The sequence below is a fragment of the Schistocerca piceifrons genome, chromosome 4, assembly GCF_021461385.2.
Source record: "Schistocerca piceifrons isolate TAMUIC-IGC-003096 chromosome 4, iqSchPice1.1, whole genome shotgun sequence".
Taxonomy (NCBI): domain Eukaryota; kingdom Metazoa; phylum Arthropoda; class Insecta; order Orthoptera; family Acrididae; genus Schistocerca; species Schistocerca piceifrons.
Genome location: NC_060141.1, coordinates 439,941,912 through 439,957,840, shown reverse-complemented (window position 1 = coordinate 439,957,840; position 15,929 = coordinate 439,941,912). Strand labels below are relative to the sequence as shown.

Sequence of the window (15,929 nt, the reverse complement as noted above, 5' to 3'; positions counted from 1 at the left end):
GGGAGCGAAATAAGGTGACATTTTTCTCAGACACAAAGTTTCAAAACAGGTTTCTAGTAAGTAATCCATGTAGGTTTTTACTCCATAGGTTAGACGAAAAGTCGTCGGAATGTTGCAGCATGGTCCTGTATTTGATTCTTAGTAATATTTAAAGATTTTCCTCAAAAGTAAGTCAGGAATGGAGCCTACTCTGTATCGTGGAGAGAACTGAGGAGGTACTTGAAAGAAAAATATTGTCTACGGTTTGTACATCTGACATAGAAGGTCTATGAAACTTTATTCTGGGCACAGTTATTATGACATTAGGAAGCCCTTTGCGCTGGATCACGTACGTAACTTCATGGAAAAAGACAGAAAAATATGAGACCAAATTCTTCTGTTGTTTAAGAACAGTGTGTAATTTGGAAATATGTGGTAAGGTCATATGGGATCAAACGAATGAGGTCATCGGTCCCTAAGATTACACACTATTTAATCTAACTTAAACTAACTTACGCTAAGGACGACACACAGACACCCATGCCCAAGGGAGGACTCGAACCTCCGACGAAGGCAGCCGCGGGGACCAGTGTGTAAGATATAGCGAAACAGAAGGAAACATACCATGTAAGTGCATAAGAAACAGCCTAGAGTCTATAACACAACAATGTGTATTTTATAAAATTGTAAATATTGACATTAAAACTGTCATTTTCACACTACTTCTTTGGCATGCTCAGTTTAGCTTGTCAAATACCTCCGGACAAAGAAACTTAATACTGAAAAGATTACCAATTTTATCTTTTCCTTACGCTAGTCGCATTTAGGCATCCGCCAGATTAATGCTGTAGCGTTCTATGAACTGAGTAGGCTGATCGAAATGTTGCATCTCTTCTCTAATCATTCTCAACACTGAAATTGCAGTTCAAAAGTGGACTTGAATAAAATTATATGACGTTCAACCTCCATAGGATTCCTAGAATCCGTAAGAATACAGACATGAGAGTGCCGAATACATTTCAGGATGAAATTGTCTTATATGGCAACAAGGATTCGTGAAAAATATTTGCCATAACGACAGCTGGCGCTTTTTGTATGGCAGATACTCACATTCAGTTTCCAGACGAGTTTGTAGATGTTGGGGTTTGCCTCAATATTGCACTCGAAGTAGACATCATCCCCTTCCTTAATGTCGTCTGCGTTGAGTTTAGATCCCAACTGCAGTTCCACTGAAGGAGGGACTGTGAAAATAAAATGAAGATTTAAAGTGCAAGAGAAAATATCTTGAAATTGGGTTTAGAAAATTACGAGTAGAAACTTAATTCATGGATAATCCATAATCATCTCTTTTCTACAGAATGAGTTGTACTGTACTATAATAGCAACTTTTGATTATTAGTGACATGCAAAAGTCCCACAATTATTCTCAGATTCAAGCTTAAACCATTTACATGAAATTCAGTAGTATATGAGAAACAACTGCATAGTTCCTAAAGAATCTCTACAAAGACGTCGAGGCTGCTTCATTTACAACGGTTATTTCTACTGTTTCCTGTTCCATCCACCAACGGCGCACAAGATCGACTGTAGCTACGTAAGCGCTCGAATGTCTCAGATCACTTCGCGAGATGTATGTTGATGGATTTAATATACTGCTTTCATTCGTGTGCCCAGTCTTGGAGCTTAGCACGAAGCCTTTCCGTGAAGCGAACGCCTCTGGTGAAACTGTGGCCTGTTGAGTGAGGAAAGTACGCAGGAAGACTGTTCGTAGAAAAATTCTGCAGGGAACTGCATAGAAGGAATAGGAGTACTTGCAATCTCAAGCAAAACCATAACACAGTGATAGAGTCAACGATTTGTGGAACAAAACTGGGAGAATATATACAAATATATTCCCAAGGTGTTGCTCCAGGAATCGTGTCATAATAATTTGCTAAATCTAGAAAGGCAATGTGTAACTGTTTTCGTATTACTATAACCATCTGCTTTAGGTACTGTAAAATAAACAGGTTGTTTGTACAGGAATAGTTTTGCCTGAAACCAACCAATATATATATATATATATATATATATATATATATATATATATATATATATATATATATATATATATATATATATATACGAGGGCTATCCACTAAGTACATTACGCTTTCGTTTGTGTCCGTTAAGGGCGGGGCTAGCGCGGCCCTCTTGGTTTCATGGCATTCCGCCGCTCAGTCGGCATCCTGCCGTGCTAGTGACAGGTTCGTGCTGTACTCCGTTGAGTTACTGTGACAGTTTGAAATGTCAGCGTTAATTGAAAATGCCGCGAAGTGTGAAGTGCGTGCTGTAATAAGGTTTCTGACTGCAGAAAACTGTACACCGTTGGAAATCTATCGGCAGCTTTGTGAAGTGTATGGGGACAACATAATCACTGAAGGTGGAGTGCGTCAATGGGTCATAAAATTTAGAAATGGCCGAACTAAGGTTCACGACGAAGAGCGAAGTGGAAGACCCAGCATATTGACAGCCGAACTTGTCGAAAAAGTCGATGCCGCGGTCCGTGAAAACCGTAATTTTACAATAACGGAACTCTTTATGAGTTTTCCACAAATTTCACGAAGTTTGTTGCACGAAATCATTACCGAAAAGCTTGGTTACCACAAGTTTTGTGCAAGATGGATACCAAAAATCTTGACAGACATTCACAAAAATCAGCGAGTGGCTGCAGCGTTAACGTTTTTGGACGCTTACGAGAAAGAAGGCGACTCATTACTCGATCGCATCGTTACTGGTGACGAAACATGGGTTAAGCATGTGAACTGCGAGACAAAATTGCAGTCAATGCAGTGGGGGCACACAAATTCCCCACAAAACCGCAAGAAACGCATGTAGATAATGTCGGCAAGGAAGGTGATGGCGACTGTCTTTTGGGACAGAAAAGGTGTGATTTTTGTGGATTTCCTGGAAAGAGGCACTACAATAAACTCTCAAAGGTATTGTAAATCTCTGCACAACCTCAGAAGAGCAATACAAAACAAGCGCAGGGGAAAGTTGGGCTCAAAGATCTTGCTGATTCACGACAACGCCCGGGCCCACGCGGCAACTGCCACTCGTGAAGTTCTAGAATCTTTTAAGTGGGAGTTGTTTCCTCATCCGCCGTACCGTCATGACCTGGCACCGAGCGACTTCCACTTATTCCCAGCAACGAAGAAGTGGTTGGCTACGTAGCGTTTTGATGACGATGCACAGCTTCAAGAAGAGGTAACCACGTGGTTGAAGGCGCAGGCGGCCGAATTTTACGACGAAGGAATTTCCAAGCTCGTCCATCGCTACGATAAGTGCCTTAATTTAAATGGCAACTATGTAGAAAAGTAGTATTTAAGTGTCGCTTTCATCTGTATATAATTTTAAAAAATCCAATACTTTATTTGTTTTTAATTCCAAAACGTAATGTACTTTGTGGATAGCCCTAAATTATCTTTGTATTAATTAATCGTGTAATAATAGTAACAATAGAAGTGATAATAATAATAATAAAAATCAAATGTTAACATGTTTGATTACAATTTGCTGTCCAAAGAAAAAGCAGACGTCTCCATGAATTAAGAATTCCATCAGAAGCGAAGAAAGTCTATAAACGCCTATCGGGAAACCCAGAAATCAACTGAGAAAGCGGATCCCAAAAAGAAAAGGAAACTGGAATTAATAACAGCAATATAAGCCAATCTTTAAATCCACTAATGGAGAACTTTACAACAATGCAGTTGATTATTGAGAAGAAGGAAAAGCGCTGTTCATTTGATAAATTAAACTAACTATAGATGGTTAGTGTCTGCCGTCCTGATCGGACATATCTGTTGATGGGAGCTGCCAGTTGCTGAACTGTGTAAAATATAGGCGAACAACAGCGCTTGCTCTACCTGTGGTTTGTGTTAGTAGCTACTGAATGTTTGTAATTGTAGTTTGTATGGTTAGAATTATTGGGAAGATATCAGACAGGTTACGCATGAAGTGACAGGGAACCATTCCTTTTGTGTAGTAGGGAAAAAGTGGCACCTTGGACTAGAGACTATGCTTGTCTTTGCTTTGGAGGGAAACGATGAAGCAGTGGCGACAGGAACTGTGGCACAAATAATAGATTTCATGTGCACAGAACGCTACGCCACGAGTATACTGACTCTGTAAATAAATCTTATAAGTGATTTTAAATTAAACTCGAGTGCTTTATATCAGTGGAGCAGTACGTAAAAGTTATTTTAGTTACACTGTGTAGGCATTAAAATGCTCTGAAAGCTAGTTTTATGCTGAGACATAGAAAAAAAGTAATTAAGTATACTACACCCATTAAAATCACTTGATGTATTACAAATGGCAAAGAAAGGTTTGAACGAAAAGGTGAAGGTTAGTGTCATGTTAACGGTCGACCTCAGTACGCGAAAACCCTTAACTGAATTTGTGACATTCAACAAAAATGATATATTTGGAGCAGATGGTGCCTCACTGCTCATTTATATGTGAGAGGGTCATATTTCAGTAGTGCCAAGAGCTGCTAATAAATAAATCTCTATTACTACCAGTTTCGGTCATTTGACCACCCTCAGGTATCTTAAAATTTTTCACAATAGTCTGCATGACAACGTTCTTACGGCAGCGACAGTTAAAATATAAGCCATATAGTGACACTGCTGTCAATAGTAAAAAGCAGTATACACGAGTAGTCGACAGAAAAAATTCATCGGATGAACGAAACCAGTAGTTAACACCTAATTATTTATCAGCAGGTCTTCGTGGCTGTGCTGTAAACATTTTCTTCAAAAATGTGTATGTCTAGTATCGTTTGCTCTGAAGTAAGCATCTGTAATAATATCTATCTCTGGACTGATGAGCCAGAACATTACGACCACCTGATTAATAGTCTGTTTCTCCATCTTTGGAACGAAATACATCACTGTAGAATGGATCACTGTAGGTCATGGATCCGACAGTTTGTGGGTAGGTGTGTGGAGGTACGTAGCATTAGATGACTACGGACAGGTCATGTAATTCGCCTAATAATGGTTCGCTATATAGCGTACGCGGTGATAACGCCCGATAGCGCCCCGCTTTGTTTCTACAGGATTTACATCAGGCCAATTTCGTCGCCGAGACATCAACGTTAGTTTACTATAATGACCCTCAAAGCATTGTAGCACGGTTTTTTCTTGAGACACGGACAATTATTCTGCTGAAAGATGACAGAGCCGTCGGGGAAGACGTCACGAATGAAGGGTTGCAGGTGGTTCGCAGCCGTCAGCGCATCTTCGATTACTAACACAGGCCCCATGCAAGTGCAGGAGAACGTCTCTCATAGCATTAATACTGCTTCCACCAGCCAACTTCCGTGGCGCGCTGCACGTTTCGAGCTGCCGTTCACCACCTCTATATCTACATCTACATCCACACTCCACAAGCCACCTGACGGTGTGTGGCGGAGGGTACCTTGTGTACCTCTATCGGTTCTCCCTTCTATTCCAGTCTCGTATTGTTCGTGGAAAGAAAGATTGTCGGTATGCCTCTGTGTGGGCTCTAATCTCTCTAATTTTATCCTCATGGAATCTTCGCGAGATATACGTAGGGGGGAGCAATATACTGCTTGACCCCTCGGTGAAGGTATGTTCTCGAAACTTCAAGAAAAGCCCGTACCGAGCTATTGAGCGTCTCTCTTGCAGAGCGTTGCACTGGAGTTTAACTACCATCTCCGTAACGCTTTCGCGATTGCTGAATGATCCTGTAACGAAGCGCGCTGCTCTCCGTTGGATCTTCTCTGTCTCTTATATCAACCCTATATGGTACGGATCCCACGTAGGTGAACAGTATTCAAGCAGTTGGCGAACAAGTGTACTGTAACCTACTTCCTATGTTTTCGTACTGCGTTTCCTTAGGATTCTTCCTACGAATCTCAGTCTGGCATCTGCTTTACCGACGATTACTTTTATATGGTCATTCCATTTTAAATCACTCCTAATGCCTACTCCAAGATAATTTATGGAATTAACTGTTTTCAGTTGCTGGCCTGCTATATTGTAGCTAAATGATAAAAGGTCTTTCTTCCTAAGTATTTGCAGCACATTACACTTGTCTACATTGAGATACAATTGTCATTCCCTGCACCATGCGTCAATTCATTGCTGATCCTCCTACATTTCAGTACAATTTTCCATTGTTAGAACCTCTAGATATACCACAAGGCCATTTATGTGCATTGTGAATAGCAACGGCCCTACGACACTCCCCTGCGTCACACCTGAAATCACTCTTACTTCAGAAGACCTCTGTCCATTGAGAATGACATGCTGCGTTCTGTTATCTAGGAACTCCTCAACCCAGTCGCACAATTGGTCTGATAGTCCTTATGCTCTTGCTTTGTTCATTAAACGACTGTGGGGAACTGTATCGAACGCCTTGCGGAAGTCAAGAAACACGGCATCTACCTGGGAAACCGTGTCTATGGCCCTCTGATTCCCGTGGACGAATAGCGCTAGCTGGGTTTCACTCGATCGTCTGTGTAAAATCGAACTGATATCCCATCAGTTCCAGCGGCCATTCCTCTTTTGAGCGATTTTAATTGTTTTTCTATCCCTCTGTCATCTATTTCGATATCTACCATTTTGTCATCTGTTCGACAATCTAGAGAAGTAACTACAATGAAGTCTTCCTCTGTGAAACAGCTTTGGAAAACGGCATTTAGTATTTCGGCCTTTCACAATGACTGTGGAGACGTCCAATGAAATAGTGTAGGAAAAATGACATTCACTCGAAGAGTCATCACGTTTACGTTGATCGCCGATGGTATCCCAATTGTCCAATGCAATGGTAACTGACGATGTCGTTGGGTCTAAATATGTCTACATAAGGGTGCTCCATGATAATATGCGATGAACGGTGTACTCCGGAACACTTGTGTGCGCCAGCATTGTGCTCTTTCCGCAGAAATGCCACTTTACGAAGCAGAGAAGCCTCCGAAACCAACTTTGTGTGAAGAGTCGTGGACATCCATCCATATAGCACCTAGTGGTAGTTTCATTTCCCTCCTATCTTCTTCCTTAGATACTCAAAACAATAGCACGTGAACATTTGACTTGCATCACCGTTTTCAATATACTCGCCCACAGGCTCTACGTAGTATCAATCTGCCCTTTGTCAAAGTGCCTTATCTCAATTGATTTACCCATTTGCAGCCCATAATTTCATTTGGGTGATGCATCTCGCGTGTCTGCTCCCCTTACATTCTCTCGTTACAGCGTCCCGTGACCGCAACGCCATCAGGCGGCATCGAATGTCGCGGTGGGCAGTGGTTGTAATCCGTTACGATTTTTTACAACCAGCGTCAATAGTCTTACCAGTTCAAGAAGGTCACAATTGCCTGTTTCATGTATTCTGTAAGAGTTAGGTGTTTACCGAGGGCAACTATGTAAATGCCGCAACAGATGCCAACTATCTGAGATACCTTTCCTGTCGCAGCTTCGATAGTTATAGCTGCCTAGGCATCAGACGCTTATCGTGTCACTCTTTTTCGTTCAGGTTTTAAAGTATGAAATACTTAGTATTAGTCCATACTCACATGTTCATTATACCCCATAAAATCAAGGACGTGATAGTGAATAACTAGAAGACCGCATTGGCAAAGATTTCGTGAGTATGTGTGAAGGTACGATGGCCGACTATTGTTGGGTGCAGATAAGGGACAGTAAATATGAAGGTTTTACGAGTAAGTAAAAAACGATAAGGTCTGTAAATTAAATGTTGCTGCTTAGCTCTATATCCAAAAGGAAATGTCCTGTTGATTCACTGACCTATCTTCGCCCAACCCAAACCGCTAAGGATAGAAACTTGAAATTTCGCGAGGGTGTTGATGCTATACAGAAAAACGGCCTTGCCGGAATGATAACATCGATTTCCGGCAGATCACTGAAGTTAACCGCTGATGAGCTTGCGTAGAATCTGGATGAGTGACCTTCCAGTTTGCCAAGTGTGGCTGATAAGCGGTGTGCAGACAGCTCTTGTGAAGCAAATTGAGGAGCTACTTGAGTTAGAAGCGGGAGAGCGGTGTGCTGACCACATGCCCCCCCATATGCCCATCCAGTGAAGCCAATAGGCTGAAGATCACACGGCAGTCGGTCAATACCGCTAGGGTCTTCAGAGGCCTATTCGGAAAGAGTTTGCTTTTAGTTGACGTTACACTGTAGACATCGCCTAAGATTGGTTTTACGAAATTCCACCCCTAACGGGGTGAAATAAGCAATAAATGGTTTTTCAGAAAATATGTGGCTGTTACCGTGGTTTTGAATTTAGAACTACAAAACTTGGTACTTGATTTATCGGTTAGAAATAAAAAAGAAAGACGTTAAGCGTTTTTTTTAACAACCCACCACGAGGTGAAATAGGAAAGGAATAGTTTTATGAAAGTATTCATAATCAAAGATCTTTTAAAGCTAACTCAATCACAAATTGTATTTGACTTCTTGGTTGGAAATAAAAAACAGAGTGTTTTTCTAAATTCTAGTCTGAGGGGATGAAAATTTTTTCGAAAATATGTCATTATTGAGGCAAGCACCATATTTAAGTCCGATTTGTCTCTTTCTTGTCTTAACTCGCTGTATGAAATTAAATTATACCCGTTGGAAGCTTTACTTACGCAAATACTGGCAGCCATCAGCAATTTAAAGAGTCACTAAGTCTTTTCTAGTGTGTAGAATTTCCCGTAGGCAATGGGCGTAACAACATACAAATTTGATTAAAGGAGAAGAGAAAAAATATCTGTGTGGTCCATACAGTCAACGTCAGCCGAACAGGTGGCGCTAAGCTAGTAAAAATACAGAACTGGATTGAAATTTTATTTTATATTTGTGTTTCTATTATTTCAAGTTTTAAAATACTATAAGCTATTTTGTGAAGTACGTTGAACGTTAGAAAAACTGAAAATAAGTTTCAGATTCAGCATTACAGCTTGATTCTAGGTCATTATCTTTGAGAAATCATCTCGCAAATATTTTATAAATACAGGGTCGTGTTGTCCTATACCACCGCCTCTATTCGTAACAGTTCATTAGTAGACTTTAGGAACTTCGTTTATTTGAAGAACAATATGACTATCCCCAATGCAGACAGACGCCTCAGTACGTAAGAGCCAGGGTCAGGGAGCAACTCACAGTTGACGTTGAGCCTCCAGAGGTCCTCCTGTACGGCGGCGTTCATCCGAGGGTTCTCGGCGCGGCAGGTGAGCACCCGCTTGTGGTCGGCTGCAGACGGCGTCAGCGTCACCGTCGATGTCGTCACGTTGCCGTCTTCTGAAACCTGCGCTAGACACGTCTCCATTTGATGACGTCGCAACAAGTTCTAAAAACAACGCTGATCTATGATATATGCAAACTGACCATCAGTACTTAATAAATCCACTAAGAAACTCAGCCGAACTTCTTCTACACATTGTTGATATGAGTAGCAAGAAAAAGAATGAATCGTTGGCGCTTAACACCCCTCGCAAAACAACCGTTTTACAATATACTGAATCAACCCAAAATTGGCTTTTAGTGTTTGCATGTAAGTATTCCATGGTATTCCGTGTCTCGTTGCAAGGAAAATGCATATCGTTTGAGTTCTTACCTTCATTTATCTTTGTATTTGCATTGCACTACGGATATTGTTGATGAAAAGAGTAACGCTCATCGTCTCTTCGTTCTGAAGCCTGCATTCGGCGCTGCTCGGTTCTGTGCCAGGGGTGAGCGCTGTAACTGGGTATACTTTCCAGACTTCCGTCTCTCCCCAGCCTTGTGATAGAAGTTCAATACCCGCTATCCAGTGACGTTAATATGGCCATCATTCGAAAGCCTGAATAGCCACGTTTTGCAGTGCGGAGCGCTGCAGGACGTGCAGGAAGAGAGTAAATGAAGTTCTGCCAGATACCGATAGGGATGTGGAGCCTTGCCGACTTCTTAGCAGTGGCCAGCTGCGCTAGGTTTCTCCGTTGAGGAGTCATGACGCGAACAGGTCGATTGAGGTCCCTGACGGCGCAACATGTTGTAACAATGATTATCTATGATATTTATAACCCGATCATATATTATATTTTGACTAAAGTTCAGTCTTGATCACACCATTTATGTTTCAATGACATAGGTAACCGGTTTCGGTTATTTTTACATAACAGTCATCAGACCCATGGCTCCCTTATGATGGTAGGCAGAGCTCTCCTCAGCTACTACGAAGTCAATTGATCAGTTGACTTCGTAGCAGCTGAGGAGAGCTCCGCCTACCATCCTAAGGGAGCCATGGGTCTGATGATGGTTATGTAAAAATAACCGAAACCGGTTACCTACGTCATTGAAACATAAATGGTGTGATCAAGACTGAACTTTAGTCAAAATATAATAATTTAATGATCACTGTATTCCAAAAATGTTTACCAAAACTGGTCATATATATTTAACAAATCCTCTAAGAAACTCAGCCTTACTTCTATATCTTCTGGCTGCGAGTGGTCCCACAGACTCTCGACTGCGTTTAAACTCGAGGAGTTTGGTGGCCAGGGGGAGAAAGGCAAACACCTCCTAGGGTTCTGCGAACTACGCACGTACGCTGCAAGCCGTGTGACGCGTTCCAATGTCCTTCTGGAAGATACCATCGTGCCGAGCAAAAATAAACTGCGTGTAGGGATTGTTGTGATCCCCAAGAGCAGATACGTATTTGTGTTGATCCATTGTGCCTTCCAGACGAGATAACACAGGGAACTCCAAGAAAATATAACACTCTGTCCTCCATCATGGATCTCTTTGCTTTCAGACCTTTCACGCGGTGGAGCGTAAAACTTTATTCGTCCTGAAAGACCTCCTTGGTCATTCAATGAACGTCCAGTTGCGGTAGTGGCGAGCAAATTCCAGCCATCGTTGTGGACGAACAGTATTCATGGTTGCCTGAATCAAGCGCCTGCTGGAGGAGGTGTACGTGTAAAAGGTCTCCCACAAATTCCGAAATCAGGCACTGGATTGTAAGGTTTATCCACGAGCGTCTGAAGCTCGTGGTCTAGTTGCTAGCGTTGCTACCTCTGGATCACGGGATCCCCGGTTCGATTCCGGGCCGCGTTGGGGATTATCACTGCCCGGGTACTGGGTGTTGGTGTTGTCCTCATTATTTCATCATCATCATCATTCGTGACAGTGCCACAATTGGATTGCGCGAAAAATTGGATTGTGTAGAAAATTGGAATTTATACGGGCGCTGATGACCGCGCAGTTGAGCGCCCTAAAAACGAAACATCATCATCATTACACATGAGCAGACATAGACTCAGACAATTTAGTAGTACTGAAGAGTAAGCTGAAATGTAAGAGAGTAGTCAGGAAGAACGAATGCGCGGAGAAGCGGTATAAGAAGTACTAACGAATGACTAGATCCTCCTGAAATTCTCTGCGGCTATAGATACTGGAATATGGTACAGCTCAGTAGGCAATTCAGTTCAAGAGAAATGAACATCTCTAAGTCGGGCAATCGAAAATGCTGGAAAGAAGAACATAGGTACAAAGAAGGTAACTGCGGAGAAACATTGGATAACGGATAAAATACTTCAGATGATCGATGAAACTAGGAACCATAAAAATATTCAGTGAAATTCAGGAATACAGAAAATACAAATCATTTACGAAGGAAATAAATAGCAAGTGCTGCGAAGCTAATGAGAAAAGGCTGCACGAAAAATGTGAAGAAATCTAAAAAGAAATGATTGTTTTGGGAGGGCTGACTCAGCACGCAGAAAAGTGAAAACAATATACCGCGAAATTAAAAACGCATTAAGAGTGCAATGAGAATTCGACTATTAATTGCAGAAGAGAGAGCAGATATTGAAGAGATAAGGGATACAATATTAAAAACATAATTTAGAAGAACTTTAGAAGGCTTAAGATAAGATAAGGAAGAAGAGATAGATATCATTCCATCACAATCTCTAAAATCGTGGGGAAGTGGCATGTTGGTGTGTAGAATGTATGAGTCTGGATATACCATCTGTCTATCATCATACAATTTCAAAGACCGCAAGAACTCAGCAGTGCGAGATTTATCGTACTATCAGCTTGACCTCTCATGCATCCAAGTTTCTGATAAGAATAAGTACAGAAAAATTGAAAAGACATTAAGACTGTGTTACATGACCATCTGTTTGGCTTCAGGATAGGCAAAGGCGTCTCAGAGGCAATTCTGTAATTGCATTTGATAATGGCAGCAACTGTAAAGAAAAATCAAGACATATTCGTAGGATCTGTTGACCTGGAAGAAGCGTTCGACGATGTGAAAGGGTGGAACATGATCGAAATTCTGAAGAAATAGGGGTAAGCTCTAGAGAGAGAGGTGGAAAATATACAACATTTACAGTTGCCAAGAGGGATGAAATAAGGGTGCCAGACCGAAAACGAAGAGCTCATATTAAAAGGGTGTAAGCCTCGGACGTATTCTTTCGCCTCTACTGGTAATTTGTACATCGACGAAACAATGACGGTAATAAAAGAGAGGTTCAGAAGTGGAATTAAAATTGAAGGTGAAAGGATATCAATGATACGACTCGCTGATGATATTGCTATTCTCAGTGAAATTGAAGAATAATTACATGATATGCTGGATGGAATGAACAATCTAATGAGTACAGAATATGGATTTAGAATATATCGAAGAAAGATGAAACTAATGAAAGGCGACATGGAAAAAGATAAAATCGTAATTGTTAATTACGAAGTAGATGAAATTAAAAAATTCTACTACCTAGGCACCCGCGCATGATATGGGAAAGAGAAGTCTACTAGTATCAAACTTAAGCCTTAATTTGAGGTACAAATTTCCTGGGAATGTATGTTTGGAGCACAGCACTGTGTGGTAGTGAAATATGTACTGATGGAAACCAGTAAAGAAGAGAATCGAAGCATTTTAGATGTGATGCTACAGACGACTGTTGAAATTAGTTGGACTGTAAGGTAAGGAATGAGAAGGTTATCTGCAGAATCGGTAATGAAAGGAATATATGGAAAACACTGATATGAAGAAAGGCAGGATGGTAGGTCATCTGCTAAGGTATCACGGAATAACCTCCGTGGTACTAGCAGCACTAGAGGGAGAGGTAGAGTTGTGAAAACTGTAGAGGAAGGCAGAGACTGGAATACATGCGTCGAATAATTGAGGATGAAGGTTGCAAGGGTTACTCTGAGATGAAGAGATTGGTACAGGAGAGGAATTGGTAGCGGGAAGCATCATCCCATTCAGACTTAAAATAAACGAATAAATAAAAAATGTCAGATCAAAATTATTATACTATGAGCATACTGGCCGAACTCTATTAAACTGACACTGCAGTATCACCATGCTAGTGAAATTTGTTGATTAAAATTTCAACGTATACCTTGTTTTTGGGAAAAATGCAGAAGCAGATTACTCAACACTGTGAGCCAGGAATGGTAAATCCTTTTATTACGGACGGGATATCAACTACATATTTCACTAAGAGAATATTAGACCGCGTTCACACCAAAAACGCCTTGTGGAATCAGTTTCTTTGTGTGTGGCTTCACAGGCTAGACGTAATTTCTAAGTGTTTGAAATGATTTTTATTTTTTAGTCATCAGTGTTCCGACAGGTGTGATGCAGTCCGACAACAATTCCTCTCCTGTGCCAGTCTCTTCATCTCAGAGTAGCACATGCAGCCTACGTCAGTTGTTCGCTGGATGTATTACACCCAGTCTGTCTCCCTCTACAGATTTTTCACTCGACAGCTCCCTGAAATACCATAGGAAGTTATTCCCTGATATCTTAATAGACATTCTTTCATCCTGTCCCTTTCTCAACTGTTCAACTGTGTGTGAAATCTTATGGGACATAACTGTTAAAGTAATTAGTCCGTAAGCTTACACACTGCTTAACCTAAATTATCCTAAGGACAAATACACACACCCATGCCCGAGGGAGGTCTAAAACCTCCGCCGCGATCAGCCGCACAGTCCATGATTGCAGTGCCTTAGATGTCCGTTTCTCCTGTCAGTGTTTTCCACATAATCCCTTCCTCTCCGATTCTGCTCAAACCCTCCTCATTCATTATATTACCAGTCCACCTAATTTTCAAAATTCGTCTGTAGCACTACATCTCAAATGTACCGATTATCGCAGGCCGCGGTGACCAAGCGGTTCTAGGTGCTTCAGTCCGGAACCGCGCGACTGCTACGGTCGCAGGTTCGAATCCTGCTTCGGGCATGGATGTGAGTGATGTCATTAGGTTAGTTAGGTTTAAGTAATTCAAAGTACTAGGGGACTGATGACCTCAGATGTTAAGTCCCATAGTGCTCAGAGCCATTTGAACCATTTATCGATTCTCTTTCTTCCGGTTTCTTCTACAGTCCATATTTCACTAACATGCAATGCTGTGCTCCAAACGTACATTCAATGAAGTTTCTTCTTCAAATTAAGGCCTATGTTTGAAACTAGTAGACTTCTCTTGGCCATCAATAATGCTCCTGTTTGCCAGTGTTATTCAGCTTTTGATATCCTCCTTGTTCCGTCCGTCATTGGTTATTTGGCTGCCTAGGTAATAGAGTTCCTTAAATTTATCTACTTCTTGACAATCAATCCTGATGTTAAATTTCTCGCTGTTCTCGTTTATGTATTTCTCATTACATTGGTCTTAGATTTACTCTCAATCTATATTCTGTACTCACTAGACCATTCAACTCAGATTATAATGCAATTGTCATCAGATGGTCGTTTACTTCCATGCCACTAAGAACAGAAGAATGATTTCGTGTCTGTACAGCTAATGCGTATGGCTCACACCTAAAAAAGCACTATGGGACTTAACATCTGAGCTCATCAGTCCCCTAGAACTTACAACTACTTAAACCTAACTAACCTAAGGACATCACACACATCTATGCCCGAAGCAGGATTCGAACCTGCGACCGTAGCAGTCGCGCGGTGCTGGACTGAAGCGCCTAGAACCACTTGGCCACCGCGGCCGGCCTCACACCTCACAGCGATGCTGTTGACGGGCATTAGTTATTAATGGAATGAAAGTTTAACCACTTAATGTGAGGTATGAACACCTCTAGAAATTTTGACACACAGGGTGTTACAAAACGATAACGACAAACGTCGAGGTGTTGTAGAGGGTGTCACGAGAAACAAATCCAAGACTGGAACTCGTGTCCGGAAATTTCATGGAACGACGCTACAGAGCGTCGAAGTTATAAGCGCCAGTGTCTGCCGGTAGGCCCCCTTCGCGAACAAACGTGATTTTTACGCTGAGGGATCATAGGCGGTACGTCTCGCAATGCTGTTTGTTGCCAGTGATTGCGACTAATTGCCACGATCGCCAGTGGAGGAAATGGAGCAAGCTGCTGTGTAGTCTCCTATAATGTGATGACAGTTTCGGACTCAGGTTTCCATCCGAAGTTTATGTTCCTTGTGGAACCCTCCAAAACCTTCGCCGTTTTTTGATATAAAGGAGAAAAATAAACTGCGGATCGAGACCTCCATCCGAAATCAACAACCATCGATGCAGCAGGGAATCGTATTCATAGAAGACAAGGCCTGTCTAGGCAGTAGCTAGTTCCGTCTTCTCCATTGGCGACCGTGACGATCATTCGTGATCAGTGAACAACAGACAACACTGCGAGACATTCCGCCCACAGTCCGTCGGCGTACGAAGTCACGTCTCCTGCCGAACGGGTGACCCAGTGGCAGGCGTGGGCACCTCTAACTTGAGTCGTTGGATGGCGTTTCCGGACACGGTTTCCGATTCTCAGTTTGTATCTCACGACACACTGTGTTGAGACCGGTTTGCGGCATTCTATATGTCGGTGCTACCTGGTATAATGCGCCCCATTTCTGTCAGTGTACAATAGTAACACCACACGAAAGGACTGCTTTGTTGAGGGAAAGAAAACTAGAGGTACCTGTGG

At 41.8% G+C, this 15,929-nt stretch overlaps 1 protein-coding gene across 1 annotated transcript in view; it reads right to left on the bottom strand.

Moving 5' to 3' along the window:
• The window catches only part of LOC124795902 (nephrin-like), a 349,584-nt gene that overhangs the window by 143,151 nt on the left and 190,504 nt on the right, over positions 1-15,929 (bottom strand). Inside the window, exons 5-6 of the mRNA XM_047259981.1 lie at positions 9,153-9,297; positions 1,090-1,220 (exon numbers count right to left, since the gene is read on the bottom strand). Coding sequence (XP_047115937.1) covers positions 1,090-1,220; positions 9,153-9,297 — 276 coding nt within the window. The remainder of the gene's footprint in view (positions 1-1,089; positions 1,221-9,152; positions 9,298-15,929) is intronic.